The 19,892-nt window shown below is 47.0% G+C and overlaps 1 protein-coding gene across 4 annotated transcripts in view; it reads right to left on the bottom strand.

Annotated features, from left to right (window-relative positions):
• PGM1 (phosphoglucomutase 1) overlaps positions 1-19,892 on the bottom strand; it is a 95,467-nt gene that overhangs the window by 68,004 nt on the left and 7,571 nt on the right. For 2 of the 4 annotated variants that reach the window (XM_069738186.1, XM_069738187.1), the window contains 8 exons: positions 18,528-18,739; positions 17,221-17,307; positions 15,602-15,764; positions 14,762-14,877; positions 8,958-9,096; positions 7,772-7,881; positions 7,224-7,381; positions 1,429-1,562 (listed from right to left, as the gene is read on the bottom strand). In XM_069738186.1, coding sequence (XP_069594287.1) covers positions 1,429-1,562; positions 7,224-7,381; positions 7,772-7,881; positions 8,958-9,096; positions 14,762-14,877; positions 15,602-15,764; positions 17,221-17,307; positions 18,528-18,739 — 1,119 coding nt within the window. Of the gene's footprint in view, positions 1-1,428; positions 1,563-7,223; positions 7,382-7,771; positions 7,882-8,957; positions 9,097-14,761; positions 14,878-15,601; positions 15,765-17,220; positions 17,308-18,527; positions 18,760-19,892 lie in introns of all 4 variants that reach the window. The other 2 variants (XM_069738189.1, XM_069738190.1) reach the window with 2 other exon arrangements.

The raw sequence follows: 19,892 nt of genomic DNA, 5'->3' as shown, positions 1-19,892 counted from the left end.
TTCTGCTGGTGCAGTCACTGTGTACATACATTACTGATCCTGAGTTACATCTTGTATTATACTCCAGAGCTGCACTCACTATTCTGCTGGTGCAGTCACTGTGTACATACATTACATTACTGATCCTGAGTTACATCCTGTATTATACCCCAGAGCTGCACTCACTATTCTGCTGGTGCAGTCACTGTGTACATACATTACATTACTGATCCTGAGTTACATCCTGTATTATACTCCAGAGCTGCACTCACTATTCTGCTGGTGCAGTCACTGTGTACATACATTACATTACTGATCCTGAGTTACATCCTGTATTATACTCCAGAGCTGCACTCACTATTCTGCTGGTGCAGTCACTGTGTACATACATTACATTACTGATCCTGAGTTACATCCTGTATTATACCCCAGAGCTGCACTCACTATTCTGCTGGTGCAGTCACTGTGTACATACATTACATTACTGATCCTGAGTTACATCCTGTATTATACTCCAGAGCTGCACTCACTATTCTGCTGGTGCAGTCACTGTGTACATACATTACATTACTGATCCTGAGTTACATCCTGTATTATACCCCAGAGCTGCACTCACTATTCTGCTGGTGCAGTCACTGTGTACATACATTACATTACTGATCCTGAGTTACATCCTGTATTATACCCCAGAGCTGCACTCACTATTCTGCTGGTGCAGTCACTGTGTACATACATTACATTACTGATCCTGAGTTACATCCTGTATTATACTCCAGAGCTGCACTCACTATTCTGCTGGTGCAGTCACTGTGTACATACATTACACTACTGATCCTGAGTTACATCCTGTATTATACTCCAGAGCTGCACTCACTATTCTGCTGGTGCAGTCACTGTGTACATACATTACATTACTGATCCTGAGTTACATCCTGTATATACTTCGAGCTGTGCTGTATCTACACAGTGACTGCACCAGCATTTTATCTGCAGATTTCCGATGAACGGCAGAATTAATAACAGGTAAATGATGTTAGGTTTTCCTCGGCGGGGTCCGGGGAAGGAGCCGGGCTGTTAGCGGGGGATATTAAGGTCATATGATAATAAATGTTACCCGCGCGTGGCCTTTACGCCAGAGGCTTTTTTTTTTTTTACCATCTTGCTGAAAGGTTAAAAGAAAAGTAATTCAGTTCTAATGCATTCTTAATAGAAACCATAAAAATGCAAATGTTTTGCTGGGAATTAGTGGACTTTTTACAGCCTGTAATACGGCCGGTGTTCTCGGCCCGGGATGGGGCGACACATTGAAATCTCCTCCAAATTATCTCCCAATAACACTTTTTCCCGTTAAACAACTGCATTAAGTGACTTCATTAATATAGAAGGAGACGACTGCTGGCGGGATGTGTGGACGAGGCGCAAAATGCACAAAAATAAAGCAGCGCGCACCTTTACAAACCTCCCAGGCGTCGGCGTCGCACTTCTCGCCGCTGCTCCGCAACTCGAAGAAATTATATTCCTCCAAGCTCAGGAAGCCGCTGCCGTCTAAATCAATGATGTCGAATATGTCCGACAGCGCGGATCTGAAATGTGGAGGATGAGAAGCCGTTATTTCACACCGCGACGTACGGAGCGCGCTGTGCTGGAAAAGGGCGACATCCAGAAATCACGTCGACAGGGCAGTGGCTTCTCTTCCGCTCTGCTCTGTTGATGGGGAGTGATTGTCGATGTCATGCTGATTGACAGCCGGCTCCCCGCTGCCTGACTGCGGGGGGCCAGCTGTCAATCAGCATGACGTCTGCAGTTATGTCCCATCGACAGAGCAGAGCGGAAGAAGATGAGCTGCTCTGTCGACGTGGAACAGCTGCATCACTGATTGTTCTGAGCTGGTGCTGGGCAGAACGAGCAGGTAGTGAGCAACTATAGGAAAAAAAAAAGTACTGGACAACCCCTTTAAATGACATTGTCACTGACAGCAGAATTTAAAGGGGTAATCCAAGATCCTATCCCAATATATAGTTGGTGTAATAATATTAGCAAATACCTCCAATTAAAAATGTAATATAGTTCTTCTGATTCGCTATGTCATTTACCCTATGTGAAGGGCATTGCAGTAATTTAGGTAGCCATGGTTAAGAACACGCATAGTGACAGTTAGTTGTTAGTGGTCGTAACCATGGATACCTAAGCTACTGCAATGCCCAGCACATGGGGCAAGTGACATAGCAAATCAGAAGAACTATACTACATTTTTAAATGGAGATATTTGGTAATATTATTATCATTACACCTACCATATATTGGGGTCTTGGAGATGAGAATACCCCCTGTAATTGGAGCAATTGAGGAGAGATTCTGGGTCTATCGAAACCGAAATATTACAAGCCCTCAAACGACCGGAGGTTCAAGTCTCCTAACAGGATCCAAAAAATAAAAGTAAAAAAAATTAAAGATAAAAATGTAAAAGAAAATAAAAAAAATAAAGCAAAATATAAAAAGTAGCAATCTCCTTTCTTTCTTCTAATAAAAAAATAAAAACAATTGACATTGCCACATGCGTAAAAATCAATTAAAAAGACGTAAAGAAGAAAAATATATATAAAAAAACAAATGCCCAATTATGTTTATCGATCGCTACACTTTCCTTGAAAATATGATTATTTTTGCTGAATGATAAATGTAAAAATAAAAAAGAGAAAAAAAGAAACCCAAAAAACAATGGGGTGTTGTGGGTATTTTTTGGAGGGAATTTACCATTTTGCTAATTTTTTTACAGCCCTATAAAGGCTGATGTGAAGACTGCAATACTTGGTGACTGGTGATAACTTCTAATGTGGGGAGTGATGCCCCCCGTCATCGGTTGCTCCATAGACATACAGTACAGACCAAAAGTTTAGACACACCTTCTCATTTAATTATTTTCTGTATTTTCATGACTATGAAAGTTGTACATTCACACTGAAGGCATCAAAACTATGAATTATCACATGTGGAATTATATACTTAACAAAAAAGTGTGAAACAACTGAAAATATGTCTTATATTCTAGGTTCTTCAAAGTAACCACCTTTTGCTTTGATGACTGCTTTGCACACTCTTGGCATTCTCTTGATGAGCTTCAAGAGGTAGTCACCGGGAATGATCTTCCAACAATCTTGAAGGAGTTCCCAGAGATGCTTATCACTGTTGGCCCTTTTGCCTTCACTCTGCGGTCCAGCTCACCCCAAACCATCTCGGTTGGGTTCAGGTCTGGTGACTGTGGAGGCCAGGTCATCTGGCGTAGCACCCCATCACTCTCCTTCTTGGTTAAACAGCCCTTACATAGCCTGGAGGTGTGTTTGGGGTCATTGTCCTGTTGAAAAATAAATGATGGTCCAACTAAACGCAAACCGGATGGAATAGCATGCCGCTGCAAGATGCTGTGGTAGCCATGCTGGCTCAGTATGCCTTCAATTTTGAATAAATCCCCAACAGTGTCACCAGCAAAGCCCCCCCACACCATCACACCTCCTCCTCCATGCTTCACGGTGGGAACCAGGCATGTAGAGTCCATCCGTTCACCTTTTCTGCGTCGCACACGGTGGTTGGAACCAAAGATCTCAAATTTGGACTCATCAGACATAAGCACAGATTTCCACTGGTCTAATGTCCATTCCTTGTGTTCTTTAGCCCAAACAAGTCTCTTCTGCTTGTTGACTGTCCTTAGCAGTGGTTTCCTAGCAGCTATTTAACCATGAAGGCCTGCTGCACAAAGTCTCCTCTTAACAGTTGTTGTAGAGATGTGTCTGCTGCTAGAACCCTGTGTGGCATTGACCTGGTCTCTAATCTGAGCTGCTGTTAACCTGCGATTTCTGAGGCTGGTGACTCGGATAAACTTATCCTCAGAAGCAGAGGTGACTCCTGGTCTTCCTTTCCTGGGGCGGTCCTCATGTGAGCCAGTTTCTTTGTAGCGCTTGCTGGTTTTTGCAACTGCACTTGGGGACACTTTCAAAGTTTTCCCAATTTTTTCGACTGACTGACCTTCTTTTCTTAAAGTAATGATGGCCACTTGTTTTTCTTTACTTAGCTGCTTTTTCTTGCCTTAATACAAATTCTAACAGTCTATTCCGTAGGACTATCAGCTGTGTATCCACCAGACTTATGCACAACACAACTGATGGTCCCAACCCCATTTATAAGGCAAGAAATCCCACTTATTAAACCTGACAGGGCACACCTGTGAAGAGAAAACCATTCCCGGTGACTACCTCTTGAAGCTCATCAAGAGAATGCCAAGAATATGCAAAGCAGTCATCAAAGCAAAAGGTGGCTACTTTGAAGAACCTAGAATATAAGACATAATTTCAGTTGTTTCACACTTTTTTGTTAAGTATATAATTCCACATGTGTTAATTCATAGTTTTGATGCCTTCAGTGTGAATGTACAATTTTCATAGTCATGAAAATACAGAAAAATCTTTAAATGAGAAGGTGTGTCCAAACTTTTGGGCTGTACTGTACACACGTCACACTATCTATAGACCCCCAGCCACTACGGAAACCCATCGGTCCTGATGGGACGGAACAATCCCCCGGCAGCTGCAGGATCTGAGGGAATCAGCGATGGAGCAAACCGTGTCCAGGCTTATGTACCGCAGTTTGCATTAATAGAGCGTTAGGCATAGATGTGGTGCATTGCTGCAGGTCAGGGCTCTGTGCACACAGGCTTCTATTTACAATGGAGAATAATATACTGTGCCAGATGCAGTGGTGTACCGCTAATAATGGCAGACCATGCGGCCGCTCTGGGGCCAGAGGGTTGGGGGGGATATAGTGCCAAAAGGGGTCTCTATTTACTGTATCTGAATCTTCAGGATGCACAAAGCTTAGAACACAATCTGCGGCTGTCACTTCTCTGTTTCACCATTCAGTCAGAGGCGCAGACCGAGGCACAGAATCGGAGGCACAGACGGGCACAGCATCGGAGGCACAGCATCAGAGGCGTAGACCGGGGCAGAGCATCGGAGGCGCAGAGCGGGGCACAACATCGGAGGCAAAGACCGGGGCAGAGCATCGGAGGCGCAGAGCGGGGCACAACATCGGAGGCAAAGACCTGGGGCAGAGCATCGGAGGCACAGACCGGGGCACAGCATCGGAGGCGTAGACAGTGGCACAGCATCGGAGGCGCAGACCGGGGCACAGCATCGGAGGCAAAGACCGGGGCAGAGCATCGGAGGCAAAGACCAGGGCAGAGCATTGGAGGCAAAGACCGGGCACAGCATCAGAGGTGCAGACTGAGGAAGCGCATCGGAGGCGCAGACCGGGGCAGAGCATCGAAGGCGCAGACGGGCAGAGCATCGGAGGCAAAGACCGGAGCATAGCATCGGAGGCGCAGACCGAGGCACAGCATCAGAGGTGCAGACCGGGGCAGAGCATTGGAGGCACAGACGGGCACAGCATCGGAGGCAAAAACCGGGGCACAGCATCAGAGGTGCAGCCCGAGGCACGGCATCAGAGGCACAGACCAGGGCAGAGCATCAGAGGTGCAGACCGAGGCACGGCATCAGAGGCGCAGAGCGAGGGCACGGCATCGGAGGCAAAGACCGGGGCACAGCATCAGAGGTGCAGACCGAGGCACGGCATCAGAGGCACAGACCAGGGCAGAGCATCATAGATGCAGACCGAGGCACGGCATCAGAGGTGCAGAGCGGGGGCACAGCATCGGAGGCAGACTGGGGCACATCAACAGAGTGGCAGACCGAGGCACAACATCAGAGGTGCAGACCGAGGCACGGCATCAGAGGCGCAGACCGGGGCACAGTATCAGAGGTGCAGACCAGGGCACAGCATCAGAGGCGCAGACCTGGGCACAGTATCAGAGGTGCAGACCGAGGCACAGCATCAGAGGCACAGACTGGGGCACAGTATCGGAGGCGAAGACCGGGGAACAGTACAGGAGGCACAGACCGGGGCACAGCGTCAGAGGTGCAAACCGGGGCAATGCATCGGAGGCACAGACCGGGGCACAGCATCAGAGGTGTAGACCGGGGCACAGCATTGGGAGGCGTAGACCGGGGCACAGCATCGAAGGTGCAGACCGGGGCACAGCATCGGAGGTGGAGACCGGGGCACAGCATCGGGAGGCATAGACCGGGGCACAGCATCGGAGGCGCAGACCGGGGCACAGCATCGGAGGTGCAGATCGGGGCACAGCATCGGAGGCGCAGACCGTGCACAGCATCGGAGGCGCAGACCGGGGCACAGCCTCAGAGGTGCAGACCGAGGCACAGTACCGGAGGCACAGACCGGGGCACAGCATCGGAGGCAGAGACCGGGGCACAGCATCGGAGGCACAGTCTGGGGCACAGCATCAGAGGAGCAGACCGGGACATGGCATCGGAGGCGTATACCGTGGCACAAAATCGGAGGTGCAGACCGGGGCACAGTACCGGAGGCACAGACCGGGGCACAGCGTCAGAGATGTAGACTGGGGCACAGTACCGGAGGCACAGACTGGGGCACAGCATCGGAGGCGGAGACCGGGGCACAGCATCGGAGGCACAGTCCGGGGCACAGCATCAGAGGAACAGACCGGGGCATAGCATCGGAGGCGTAGACCGTGGCACAAAATCGGAGGCGCAGACCGGGGCACAGCGTCAGAGGCGTAGACCGTGGCACAGCATCGGAGGCGCAGGCCGGGGCACAGTACTGGAGGCACAGGCCGGGGCACAGCATCAGAGGCACAGACTGGGGCACAGCGTCAGAGGTGCAGACCAGGGCACAGTACCAGAGGAACAGACCGGGGCACAGCATCGGGAGGCACAGACTGGGGCACAGCATCGGGAGGCACAGACCGGGGTACAGTACCAGAGGAACAGACCGGGGCACAGCATCGGGAGGCACAGACCGGGGCACAGCATCGGAGGCATAGACTGGGGCACAGCGTCAGAGGTGCAGACCAGGGCACAGTACCAGAGGAGCAGACCGGGGCACAGCATCGGGAGGCGCAGCACTGGGAGGCACAGACCGAGGTAGCGCATCCGAGGCACAGACCGGGGTAATGCATTGGGGCACAGAATCGGGGGCATGTGTCGAGATGAGGAGTTTTATTTATATATTTTTTCATTTTGTCAGGCAGTAGTTATGGAGGGCAATGCTGTGAGTGGGGAGCTGTGCAGGCATCATCCTTTGGGGGCACCTTGTGGGAATTCACTGTGGGATCCGGCGGATCACTGCATATGAACTTGTGGTGTCTTTGGACTCACCTGAACTCGGGGGTCAGCTGTAAATCCTCGCTGCTGTCTCTGTACACCAGCCGGGCCTCCTTAGTGACCGGCTTCTTGTTCTTTCTCAGCCGGCAGCCTGTCGTGAATGGTAGGAGGGTGTAGGAGCCGGCCCCCAGTTCTCCTTTCCAGACGTAGGACTGTGGATGGGACATTGTGAATCTACGTCACACATCATTAGGATATGGATCCGCTGGCTGTTTGGTGGAGATACGCACTGATCAGTAGAATACAGGGGCTGCGGCGCTCTGATGAGCTGGCGCTCCATCCGGCCCCTGTGGATGAATGGGTCTGTGCTGCAGTTTCTGGCTCAGCCCCTGTATTCTAGGATCAGTTCGTGGCCTCCATCATGCCAGTAATATTGTTTTCTCTAGGATGTAGCACAGACGACCCACCTATACTCAGCATACAGCGTGGGGACATATCGCAGCCTTTCACGGGAGGGGGGTACATGTCAGGAGTTCCCCCCAAAGTTTACTGCCAATGAAAGGCTGCGAATAAGAGCAAAGACGCGACATTAATAGCCGGACCTCTTTGTGGCGCAGTTCTGTGAAGGACACGAGCTGGGGGTCTCCTCGTCCATCGCTTTCCTTCAGGACAAACAGAGCCGCGTCCACAGACATCCAGGGGGAAGACTTCCCTACAGGAGAGGAAAACTTTCCTTGAAAACAAAAGTATACAGCTTCCCTTCATCACGAGGTGCATTTTTTTTATTGTTACCACTTTGGCCTGTGTATAAATCATTGATTACATTTTATAAATATTTTTTCACGTGTGATGTGGGGACATGACAATTGTTACAGCAATTTGGCAATTGTTTGGGTTTGTAAACGAATGTATGACTCTGATCATTATGCACAAGGTGATACCAATTATGTGACTTTTTTTAAAAACTTTTTGTATAAAAAAACTATTTAAATATGGGATTTTGTTTAATTCTTTTATTATATTTTTTTTAACTTTTTTTATTTAGTAAAACAATTTGTTTAGGGGAAATATATTTTTTGGGAGTGGGGTTGGATTTTTAATTTATTCTTATATTTTTAAACTTATTTATATTAGTTTTAGAAATCCATTAAATTTCTCTTAATAGATTAAAATCTATTAAAATAAAACTGGTATCTCTTAATCGGGACTTGACTAGCTAGGAGCCTGATTGCTGATATTATACACTGTGATACTTCTGCACTGCAGATGGTTGCGCCCGTCCTTGTATTCAGCCCTGTCTCACGTACGGGGGCATTTTTAGGCCCCCAGCTGCTAAAGCAAACCATCGGCACTCATCGCTATTAACAGTGATATTAAAGGGGTTAAATTGCCGGGAGAAAGGATAAGCATTACCTAACTGTTGCTGCTGCCGCTGATCTCTGAAAAGCACTGACAGCACCTGCGAGATCAGCGTGACGAAGATGTAGGTACAGGAGGCGAGAACGGACACAACATGTATATTTTCATGGAGCTAAGCTGGAAAAGACCTTTAACTACATAATAAAGCTCCTTATCAATTAGCGAAATTACAGATGTGCAGCAAGATCAGTGTTTTATAGGGGCACGATTAAGCCGAGATCGGAAGTGGTGACCTGGTTATAGTTCTGATTTGCAAAACTTTTCTAACTTCTGTCATATTGTCAGTTCCCCAGATGAACACTAGAGGGCAGCACATCCACATCTTCTCGCCCCACAGCGGCGGCATCTGCTGCGCACATTGGCACGTACCTTCAGCTCTGCTCAGATTGAGCGGCTTGATCGTCAGATAAACTGTGGATTTTAGGGTTAGCTGCAGCCGGTAGTGATGACTCGTGATGCCGTTCTCTTCCAAGAAGAAGCATCCTCTGGACCGGATGCACGGCCAGTCCTGATGATGTCGAGCACAAAGGGTTAAAGACACAAGAAAAGATCTAATGAGTGAATGATAGAGTACAAAAAAAAAGGCTTCCCCGACCTGTGCTCACTGGCTGCAAAACGGTCAAGGCATGATGGGAGTTGTAGTTTTGCCGCAGGGGGTGCAGATTTCAGAATCAGGAGTCGCTGGCGCTTTGTCGATTTTTTTTTTTTTTTTTAGGTTTAAGATAAAAAGTTCCACAACTTTGTAATGCACTTTATGTTTCCGTTCCTGCGTTTTTAGGTCTCAGCTTTCTGTCAATGAGTGTGGATGATCTTGTTTATAAGCAAAGGTTAAAAACCAACTCAATAATTCTCAAAGCTGAGGGTTTGCTACAATTGCGCCAGTAAATACAGGGGGGGGGGTCATGTCCTATATCCGGCAGTATATTTTATCCTCATGCACTCGGGTGAGTAAATGGCGCATTGTTACGTCTATAATGGCAGAAATAAGACGTTTAGCCGGCGCTCGTCGGTTTCGGTGAGTGGCGTCTACCTGGACTCATCGCTCAGCTGGCCAGGAGATGGCCGCCCATTGACCTGTAATGTAAGTGTCAGGCCGGGTACGATTTACAGGTGGTCGGGGGAGAAAACAAAAGCCGGAGTTGTTATTGGAAATGAGAACACGCCCCGGGAGAGCCGTGACTGCCGCATTTTCGGCCGGCGTTCTGCAATCATTTTATGTGCACTGGACGCCTCCCCGGGGGCCCGTAACGTGAGGCCGGCGCAATTTTCCCTTTATGGCTTTTAGATTTTTTTTTTTTTCTTTGCAGGAAAAACAAAAAAACAAAAAATAAAATAAAATAAAGACTCTAGTAAAGTCCGAACGAAGTAAAGGAGCGCTGATCAATAATAACGCTCTGCAAATATTGACTCTGGGAAGGGAATCTGATGTGTCCCCCACAGGGGAGGCCGAGCCCGTGATTTATCATCGGGACCAAGAGTGGCCTCCTAAATGAAAATCAATGCCGGATAAGAGGGAGGGCGCCTCGTACCTCAACATGGCCTCTCCGAACGCGTGAACTAACCCTTTCCATTCTGCCTACACCGCCGGGCTTATATAACAGGTGCACACAAGGCGCTGCCATCTCTGCTCTCTTCTCGCACTGCCCCCTGGCACGGTGACATCTCAGGGATTGTGTCTTAAAGGCTACGTACATTTTAGCAATTTTTTTTATTACTGTTTATTTGATTCCTAACTGCAAAAATAAGCAACTTGCTAAATAACTTTGCTAAAAATGTCTACCATTTTGCTGCGGCAGAACGTCTGTGAATCCTTTATACAGCCGAGTGATCTGCAAAACAGGTAAAAATCCACCAGAGCTCCCTGCATTCAGTGTTCGAGATAGCAGAAGGGAGGGAACAGGGTTGTACACAGATCGGAAGAGTGGACAGATGAGAAAGTAGGAGAAAACAGGCTAGAGATCGTGAAGAAAGGTCATGGAGAGGAAATAAGTGGAAACACACAGACCTTACATCCAGCCTATATTACTGAGAGAGACACACAGACCTCACATCCAGCCTATATTACTAGGAGAGACACACAGATCTCACATCCAGACTATATTACTGGGGAGACACACAGACCTCACATCCTGCCTATATTACTGGGGAGACACACAGACCTCACATCCAGCCTATATTACTGGGAGAGACACAGAGAACTCACATCCAGACTATATTACTAAGAGAGGCACACCGAGCTCACATCCAGCCTATATTACTGGGAGAGACACACAGAGCTCACATCCAGCCTACATTACTGGGAGAGACACACAGAGCTCACATCCAGCCTATATTACTGGGAGAGACACACAGACCTCACATCCAGCCTATACTACTGAGAGAGATACACAGACCTCACATCCAGCCTATATTACTAGGAGAGACACACAGACCTCACATCCAGCCTATATTACTAAGAGGCACACAGACCTTACATCCAGCCTATATTACTGAGAGAGACACACAGACCTCACATCCAGCCTATATTACTAGGAGAGACACACAGATCTCACATCCAGACTATATTACTAGGGAGACACACAGACCTCACATCCTGCCTATATTACTGGGGAGACACACAGACCTCACATCCAGCCTATATTACTGGGAGAGACACACAGACCTCACATCCAGCCTATATTACTAAGAGAGGCACACCGAGCTCACATCCAGCCTATATTACTGGGAGAGACACAGAGAACTCACATCCAGACTATATTACTAAGAGAGGCACACCGAGCTCACATCCAGCCTATATTACTGGGAGAGACACACAGAGCTCACATCCAGCCTACATTACTGGGAGAGACATACAGAGCTCACATCCAGCCTATATTACTGGGAGAGACACACAGACCTCACATCCAGCCTATATTACTGGGAGAGACACACAGATCTCACATCCAGCCAATATTACTGGGAGAGACACAGAGAGCTCACATCCAGCCTATATTACTAAGAGGCACACAGACCTCACATCCAGCCTATATTACTGGGAGAGAGACACAGAGCTCACATCCAGCCAATATTACTGGGAGAGACACACAGAGCTCACATCCAGCCTATATTACTGGGAGAGACACACAGAGCTCACATCCAGCCTATATTACTGGGAGAGACACACAGACCTCACATCCAGCCAATATTACTGGGAGAGACACAGAGAGCTCACATCCAGCCTATATTACTAAGAGGCACACAGACCTCACATCCAGCCTATATTACTGGGAGAGACACACAGACCTCACATCCAGCCTATATTACTGGGAGAGACACACAGACCTCACATCCAGCCTATATTACTGGGAGAGACACAGAGAGCTCACATCCAGCCTATATTACTAAGAGAGGCACACATACCTCACATCCAGCCTATATTACTGGGAGAGACACATAGACCTCACATTCAGCCTGTATTACTGGGAGAGACACACAGACCTTGCATCCAGCCTATATTACTGGGAGAGACACACAGAGCTCACATCCAGCCTATATTACTAAGAGAGGCACACAGAGCTCACATCCAGCCTATATTACTGGGAGACACACAGACCTCACATTCATCCTGTATTACTGGGAGAAACGCACAGACCTCACATCCAGTCTATATTACTGGGAGAGACGCACAGACCTCCCATCCTGCCTATATTACTGGGAGTCATACAAACCTCACATCCAGCCTATATTACTGGGAGAGACACACAGACCTCACATGCAACCTATATTACTGGGAGAGACACACAGACCTCACATCCAGCCTATATTACTGGGAGAGACACACAGAGCTCACATCCAGCCAATATTACTGGGAGAGGCACACAGAGCTCACATCCAGCCTATATTACTGGGAGAGACACACAGAGCTCACATCCAGCCTATATTACTGGGAGAGACACACAGACCTCACATCCAGCCAATATTACTGGGAGAGACACAGAGAGCTCACATCCAGCCTATATTACTGGAAGAGACAAACAGAACTCACATCCAGCCTATATTACTGGGAGAGACACACAGACCTCACATCCAGCCTATATTACTGGGAGAGACACAGAGAGCTCACATCCAGCCTATATTACTAAGAGAGGCACACATACCTTACATCCAGCCTATATTACTGGGAGAGACACACAGACCTCACATTCAGCCTGTATTACTGGGAGAGACACACAGACCTTACATCCAGCCTATATTACTGGGAGAGACACACAGAGCTCACATCCAGCCTATATTACTAAGAGAGGCACACAGAGCTCACATCCAGCCTATATTACTGAGAGACACACAGACCTCACATTCATCCTGTATTACTGGGAGAAACGCACAGACCTCACATCTAGCCTATATTACTGGGAGAGACGCACAGACCTCCCATCCTGCCTATATTACTGGGAGTCATACAAACCTCACATCCAGCCTATATTACTGGGAGAGACACACAGACCTCACATGCAACCTATATTACTGGGAGAGACACACAGACCTCACATCCAGCGTATATTACTGGGAGAGACACACAGACCTCAGATCCAGCCTATATTACACCTCACATCCAGCCTATATTACTGAGAGACACACAGACCTCACATCCAGCCTGTATTACTGGGAGAGACACACAGACCTCAGATCCAGCCTATATTACACCTCACATCCAGCCTATATTACTGAGAGACACACAGACCTCACATCCAGCCTGTATTACTGGGAGAGACACACAAAGCTCACATCCAGCCTATATTACTGGGAGACACACAGACCTCACATCCAGCCTATATTACTGAGAGACACACAGACCTCACATCCAGCCTGTATTACTGGGAGAGACACACAGACCTCACATCCAGCCTGTATTACTGGGAGAGACACACAGACCTCACATCCAGCCTATATTACTGAGAGACACACAAACCTCACATCCAGCCTATATTACTGAGAGACACACAGACCTCACATCCAGCCTGTATTACTGGTAGAGACGCACAGTGCTAACATCCAGTGTCTGTAATAATGTGCAGCATGTAAAATCAGTTGTGGATGGATTTTTATAGCAGATTTCTCACTTAGTAATACATAATCTGAGTTATACAATCTAACATGTGCTGATTCAAGGTGAAATCCTAAATGGATTTAAAGCCATGTTCAGATGCGATTCTGTGTAATTGCAGTATAAGATCTGCATGAAATGAAGGTATGTTACATGTGGATGGGGGTGAAAAAAAGAGCATCCTGAGAACATTCGTCGCATGACTATTATTTTTCAAATTTCATGAATTTGCAAAATAGATTTCACCCCTTCAATTTAACATCCTTTGTTAACCTGCAGCAAAACCTGCACGTAAAACGCAGAATTGTGGACGTCAAAAACATTCTGCATTGTGCGGCCTTACCAATAGGGGACCGTGTCTTAAAGAGACCCCCAATTCCTGAGAGACCTAGACCAGCTATCAGCTGTAGTGTAACCATATAAACAGGCTTCCAGTAATGTAGACATTGGCCCTGGGGCTCCATATGGCGGTATTGCACTCCATGTTTTAAAGATTAGCTTGTTGTGGGATTTAAAGGAAAGGCAGCAACCGGGAAGTCGTGTCACATACAATAATTATGTCCCCTGTTATTGCCCCCTGTTGCCCCTCCGACCTTACAGAGAGCTACCATGAGGATGTGTGATATGTCAGCGGGTAACTAATAGGAGGGGGCTCAGATGTTATCCTCCGAAATGGAAAACCTCTTGCAGCCATTGCACTGTGTGTCCGGCAGGAGAAGGTGGGAGCAGAGCATTTTGCACGGGGTGCATGAGCCGTAGACAGTGGAGTGCGGTGCTGGTTTTTTCCAGCAGAATGAATGGTCACTGCTCTGTTCCCATTCGTGGGGGTCCCATAGTTCGGACCCCAACGATGCACAAGTTATCAACTACTGATAACCTGAGATCCATCATTCTGGCTACACTGTATCCTAATAGCGTATATGGACAGGACTTACCTCCATGGACAACCCCTTTAAGAGAAGGAAACATGGCAGCATAGCGCCCCCTAGCAGCCATACGATATCCTATATTGCTGGGAATATTCGGCGATTGCGGCCTGATATCTCCATCCCTAGGGGGGAGATAGTGATTATCTGTACAGCTTCATTACCTGCAGATCACTGGGTTCCGCGTGTCTGGAAACCCTGAGCGGCCCCATGGTAATCACAGTGGACGCCGTCCCTTTGTAGTTTCGTGCTGATGAAGGGCGTGACGATTTACTTTCCACTGAAATAATATACATTTATTTATTTTTTATACCCCAGATAATAAATTGAACACTATAAATGTATAGAAAGAGCCACGGCCACCCACAAATCACTGCTACCACTGGGGACACTCAGGCTGCTACTATTTCACCCCCATGCTTTACACTGCAGCTCTACTTGTTTGGAACAGCTGCACATGCCGGTCTCTAAAGAAAAATACAAAGGAAAATCAATGCCATAAGCTTCAGTAAAGGCTCCCATGCACATATTAGATGAAAGTCAGGCGAACCAGCCGACCATCTGATGTGTGGGGGTCTCCCGAGTCTTCACCGACAGACAATGTGGAGGAAGAGGAGGACTGGAGAGCTGGAGATAAGACCCTGTCAAAGGAGTCCAACACATGAATGCTCGGCCGATGTACGGCGGCGTCTAGAGAGGGGATGTCCAGCTTAAGGGAGGTCCCTCCTAAACTAAGACCACCAGTAAGCATAGGTGGTGTGCAGTGGCGTAACTTGAAACTCATTGGCCCTGATGCGAAAGCTCCAACGGGGCTCCCAAATATTTTAAATCTTTAATAGCAATAGGCCAAAGGGACTTTTAGGGCCCCCGGGCTCCAGGGCCTGGGTGCGATTGCAACCCCTGCACGTGTTGTACTGTTGTAGTTCCACCCCTGGTGGTGTGACCTCCCAGCGGAGCACCAGCCGTGTATATATTGCGCGTTGCTTATATAATCCTGTCCTCACCTTTCCGTGGAGTTGTGTCGCCGTTACGAGGAGACGCAGATCTTTCAGGAGATGTTTCGATTTGACTCCCAAATTGCTGACGTTTGGCCCGGCTATTCGCCTCCATTTTCTCGACTGCTGCTTTGGCACATTGGTCACAGGTGCTGAAGAACTTGTTACAGAACTGCGGGAGAAATGCAGAAATGTCGCTACAATACATGAAGATACGTGACGCTCTGATAAGATCGCTGCCCTTACTGATCGTGCCTCGGTCTATAGACAGCTGACCCCTGATCCGAGAGACTGATAACTCATCATCTATCCTCCATCTAACCCCAACTCCACGCTCTCCACAACACCGGAAGTCCGCTGCCTCAGAGTAACCCTCAACTCTGTCCTTCACACATCCAAGCTCTCCACACCTCCAACTCACAAATATCTCCATACTCCGTCCCTTCCACAACCCTGAATCTACCACAATGGTAGTGCCCTCATCATCTCCCTCCTCGACTACTGCAACATCCTCCTCTGTGGCCTCCCTGCTAACACCCTTGCACCTCTCCAGTCCGCCTTAACCTCTCTCTTCACTACTCCTCCGCTTCTGCTCTCTTCAAATCCCTTTTATTGTCTCCCAGTTCCACAACGTATCCAGGTCAAGCTTCTAACACTGACCTACAAAGCCATCCATGATCTGTCTCCTCCACATATCTCCGAAATAATGTCCCGATATCTCCCACCACGTCATTTCCAGTCCTCCCAAGACGCTCCTCGTCCTCTGTACTTGTCTGTCACTATCAGTTTGTTCACTGTCATTTCTCTCTGTATTCTCAATGTAACCCTCCTCCTGTAAAGACCATGGAATCAATGATCAATGCTGCTATAAAAATAAATAATGATAATAATAACCGGGAACAAATGACCACATTCACCAGATGGAAGTAAGGTAGACTGTGAGGTTTGTCCATGTTACCATCTGGTGAAGCAAAAAGATCAGTCTTACACGTGCTGCTATACTGGCACTACATAAAGAAGAGGCCATGTACAGAGGTCGAGAGAGAATGAATAAAAACACTCTTTCCTGATCCTCAGTCCATGTAATCATGTCGCCAATCACCCAATTTGGTCATTAAGTCATTACTGTCGGCAGCACAACGCAAACAAAGTATGTGCTGCCGAAAACAAGCCTACTGTATGGGGGCAGAGCGATCGAACCAACCCCTCACAGTCAGGGTTGGTCTCGTGTGAATGGGTCATGAATGAGCCCTGACCGACTTGTATGTCTATATAAGAAATCTGAGCATCTACGAGCACCGTAAGCCATCCGCGAGAAAAGAAAGATGTCCAACATGACGGGCCAAACTTATCATACAATAAAATTGGCCCCGTAGTTTTAAAATCAGATTTGGGTACTTACGGTATGTCCTCTCTGTCTATACACGAGACCTGTCAATCAAGAAGCAGGAGCCCCGCACTGGACACTTTCCCCGGGCGACTTTATATCCAACGCTTTATAACACCCTGAAACACTTCTGCGGTGCAGTCAGGAAGCCCGTGCCGCCATATTTCATCCGCTCACAGGTTTCCATTACTACAGAATCTGATGTGTTATGATATGAGACACTTCTGTGTCTATGACTTACCTTGTTATAGTCCAACCGCCCGCCGCTGTTTATGTCAGCCAAACGGAGAACGGAGCTCACCTCCTCCGGAGACATCTTCTCTCCCCTCTGAGGGCAAGAGCGAAGGGTTAATATCTTACCAAATAATACAGATGGATGGATAGATAGATATATAATAGATGGATAGATAATAGATATAGGTAGATAGATCTATAGATAGATAACAGATAGATAGATAATAGATACATAGATAGACAGATAGATAATAGATGATAGATGGATAGATAATAGATATAGGTAGATAAATAAATTGACAAAGATCACTATGTTGATCGAAACGCGTCGTTCTTTCATCTGTCTGATGTTTTTCTGTCCCGGAATCCTTAATGGAATTTTAATGTTTTTTCGAATAAAGAAATTTGGAAATTTTATCCCAGGAGCTGGAGGTGAATTTTTTCAAGCTTTACTATGTATTCACGTCTGACCAGGATGGCCCTCCGTGCACCGCTGTTTCATTAGGTGAGGTGGCTTTTTTTCCCCTCTTTTTGTTCACAGATAATAGATAGATAGATAGATAGATAGATAGATAGATAGATAATGGATAGATAGATAGATAGATAATAGATAGATAGATAGATAGATAGATAGATAGATAGATAGATAGATAGATAGATAGATAATAGATGGTAGATAATAGATAGATAGATAGATAGATAGATAGATAGATAGATAGATAGATAGATAGATAGATGATAGATAGATAATAGATGGCTAGATAATATATATAGGTAGATAGATAGATAGATAATAGATAGATAATAGATAGATAGATAGATGGATAGATAGATAGATAGATAATAGATGGATAAATAGATAGATAATAGATGGATGATATATGGATGATAGATAGATAGATAGATAGATAGATAGATAGATAGATAGATAGATAGATAGATAGATAGATAGATAATAGATGGATAAATAGATAGATAATAGATGGATAGATAGATAGATAGATAGATAGATAGATAGATAGATAGATAATGGATAGATAGATAGATAATAGATAGATAGATAGATAGATAGATAGATAGATAATAGATGGTAGATAATAGATAGATAGATAGATAGATAGATAGATAGATAGATAGATAGATAGATAGATAGATGATAGATAGATAATAGATGGATAGATAATATATATAGGTAGATAGATAGATAATAGATAGATAATAGATAGATAGATAGATAGATAGATAGATAGATAGATAGATGGATAGATAGATAATAGATGGATAGATAGATAGTTTGGGATTTGGTGCTCGTACTGTGGTGAAGACCTTGGTGAATTCATCATGTAGGATGTATCCCTTGTTGGTGGGGTCCAGTTTTCGGAAAGCTTTCAGGAGTTCGGCCTTTGCGGCGGGTTTCTCTCTTTTCACAATGGCGCAGAAGTCGTCATAGTTCATCTCCTTGGTCTTGGCGGTCCAGTATCGGCTGAGCGTTCTGTTAGACGGGTTCCGTCCGGCCCGCTGGAGAACTACAGAGAGGGAGAGAAGGCTGCGATGCCGTCAGATGGAGGGATCGGCCCGGCGCACGATACACGAGTATCAGTTATGAAGCAGAGTCCCTTTATTGGAGATCTGAGGAGTCGTATCCAACATGCTGTAAATTTCCCGCTATCCGGGCGCCTGTCACTGCGATCCCTGACGGCTGCGATCTGCCGGACACCGGAGGATTCTGCCAGGAAGGCCTGAACGCGGCCCGGTCTCCCAGAAGACTTGGTGGAAATGACACTTAGATAATGTGATGGGAGTGTGGGGATGTTTTACTTTCCCAGGGTCTAATCCCTGCCGATCTCCCATAGCAAAATCTGCAGCAAAAATAGTGATTTTAAGCAGCAGATTTTAATCTCCGCAATGCGAAGCGCAGGACAATTTTCACTGCGGATTTTACAATAATCATGGAGAGGTGAGCGGAGCCGATGGCGCCGTGTCTGCTCACACCTGCTGATCGTGCCCGCGTCGTGGCAGGTGTCTGCAGCCTTCGATGTCATCGGCACAACCCGCCTCCCGATGATCCACAAGACAAACCCCTTTAAGGCTCCGTTTCATGCAACGGAATTTCCTACATGGGAAAATGTAAAGTGTCCATGTCCTCTACAGCCGGCGTCGGCGCCCCCTAGCTGCCAGCACCAGACCGTTCTTGGCGCGGAATGCCCATGTTAAGGTCACGGCTCCTTGAGATGAATCCGACCAACCCTCCGGCGCGCGGTAACATTATAGCCTGCGAATTAGACGGCAGGAAAATTATTTTCATTCCTGCTCATTTATCTCCTGGGAACATGTTCCCCGATCCTGGGACAGTTAACCCCTTAAAGCCCCGGATCTGGGCACGATGCGCTCCTCGCCCTCCTCTCTGGGGGGGAAGGTTTAATCATCATTTAATGACGGGAAATATTTGGTATTCTGTCGGCCTGTTCTCCGCGACCTTGACACCGCCGCTCGTATAATAATAATTGGTCAATTGCTTAAGTGGCTCGTGGAAAGAGATGAAAGACATAACAAGCCGAAAGGAGCTAACATTTGTTCTCGCCGCTACTATTTTTGACGCCGGATTATGAGAAACCTGCCATTAGCTGCGAGGGGGGAAAAAAAAATCTTTTGCCATAATGTTGAAAGCCTTCATTAGGC

Source organism: Ranitomeya imitator, chromosome 8 (genome assembly GCF_032444005.1).
Source record: "Ranitomeya imitator isolate aRanImi1 chromosome 8, aRanImi1.pri, whole genome shotgun sequence".
NCBI lineage: Eukaryota > Metazoa > Chordata > Amphibia > Anura > Dendrobatidae > Ranitomeya > Ranitomeya imitator.
This window is presented reverse-complemented; position numbering and strand designations above follow the sequence as displayed.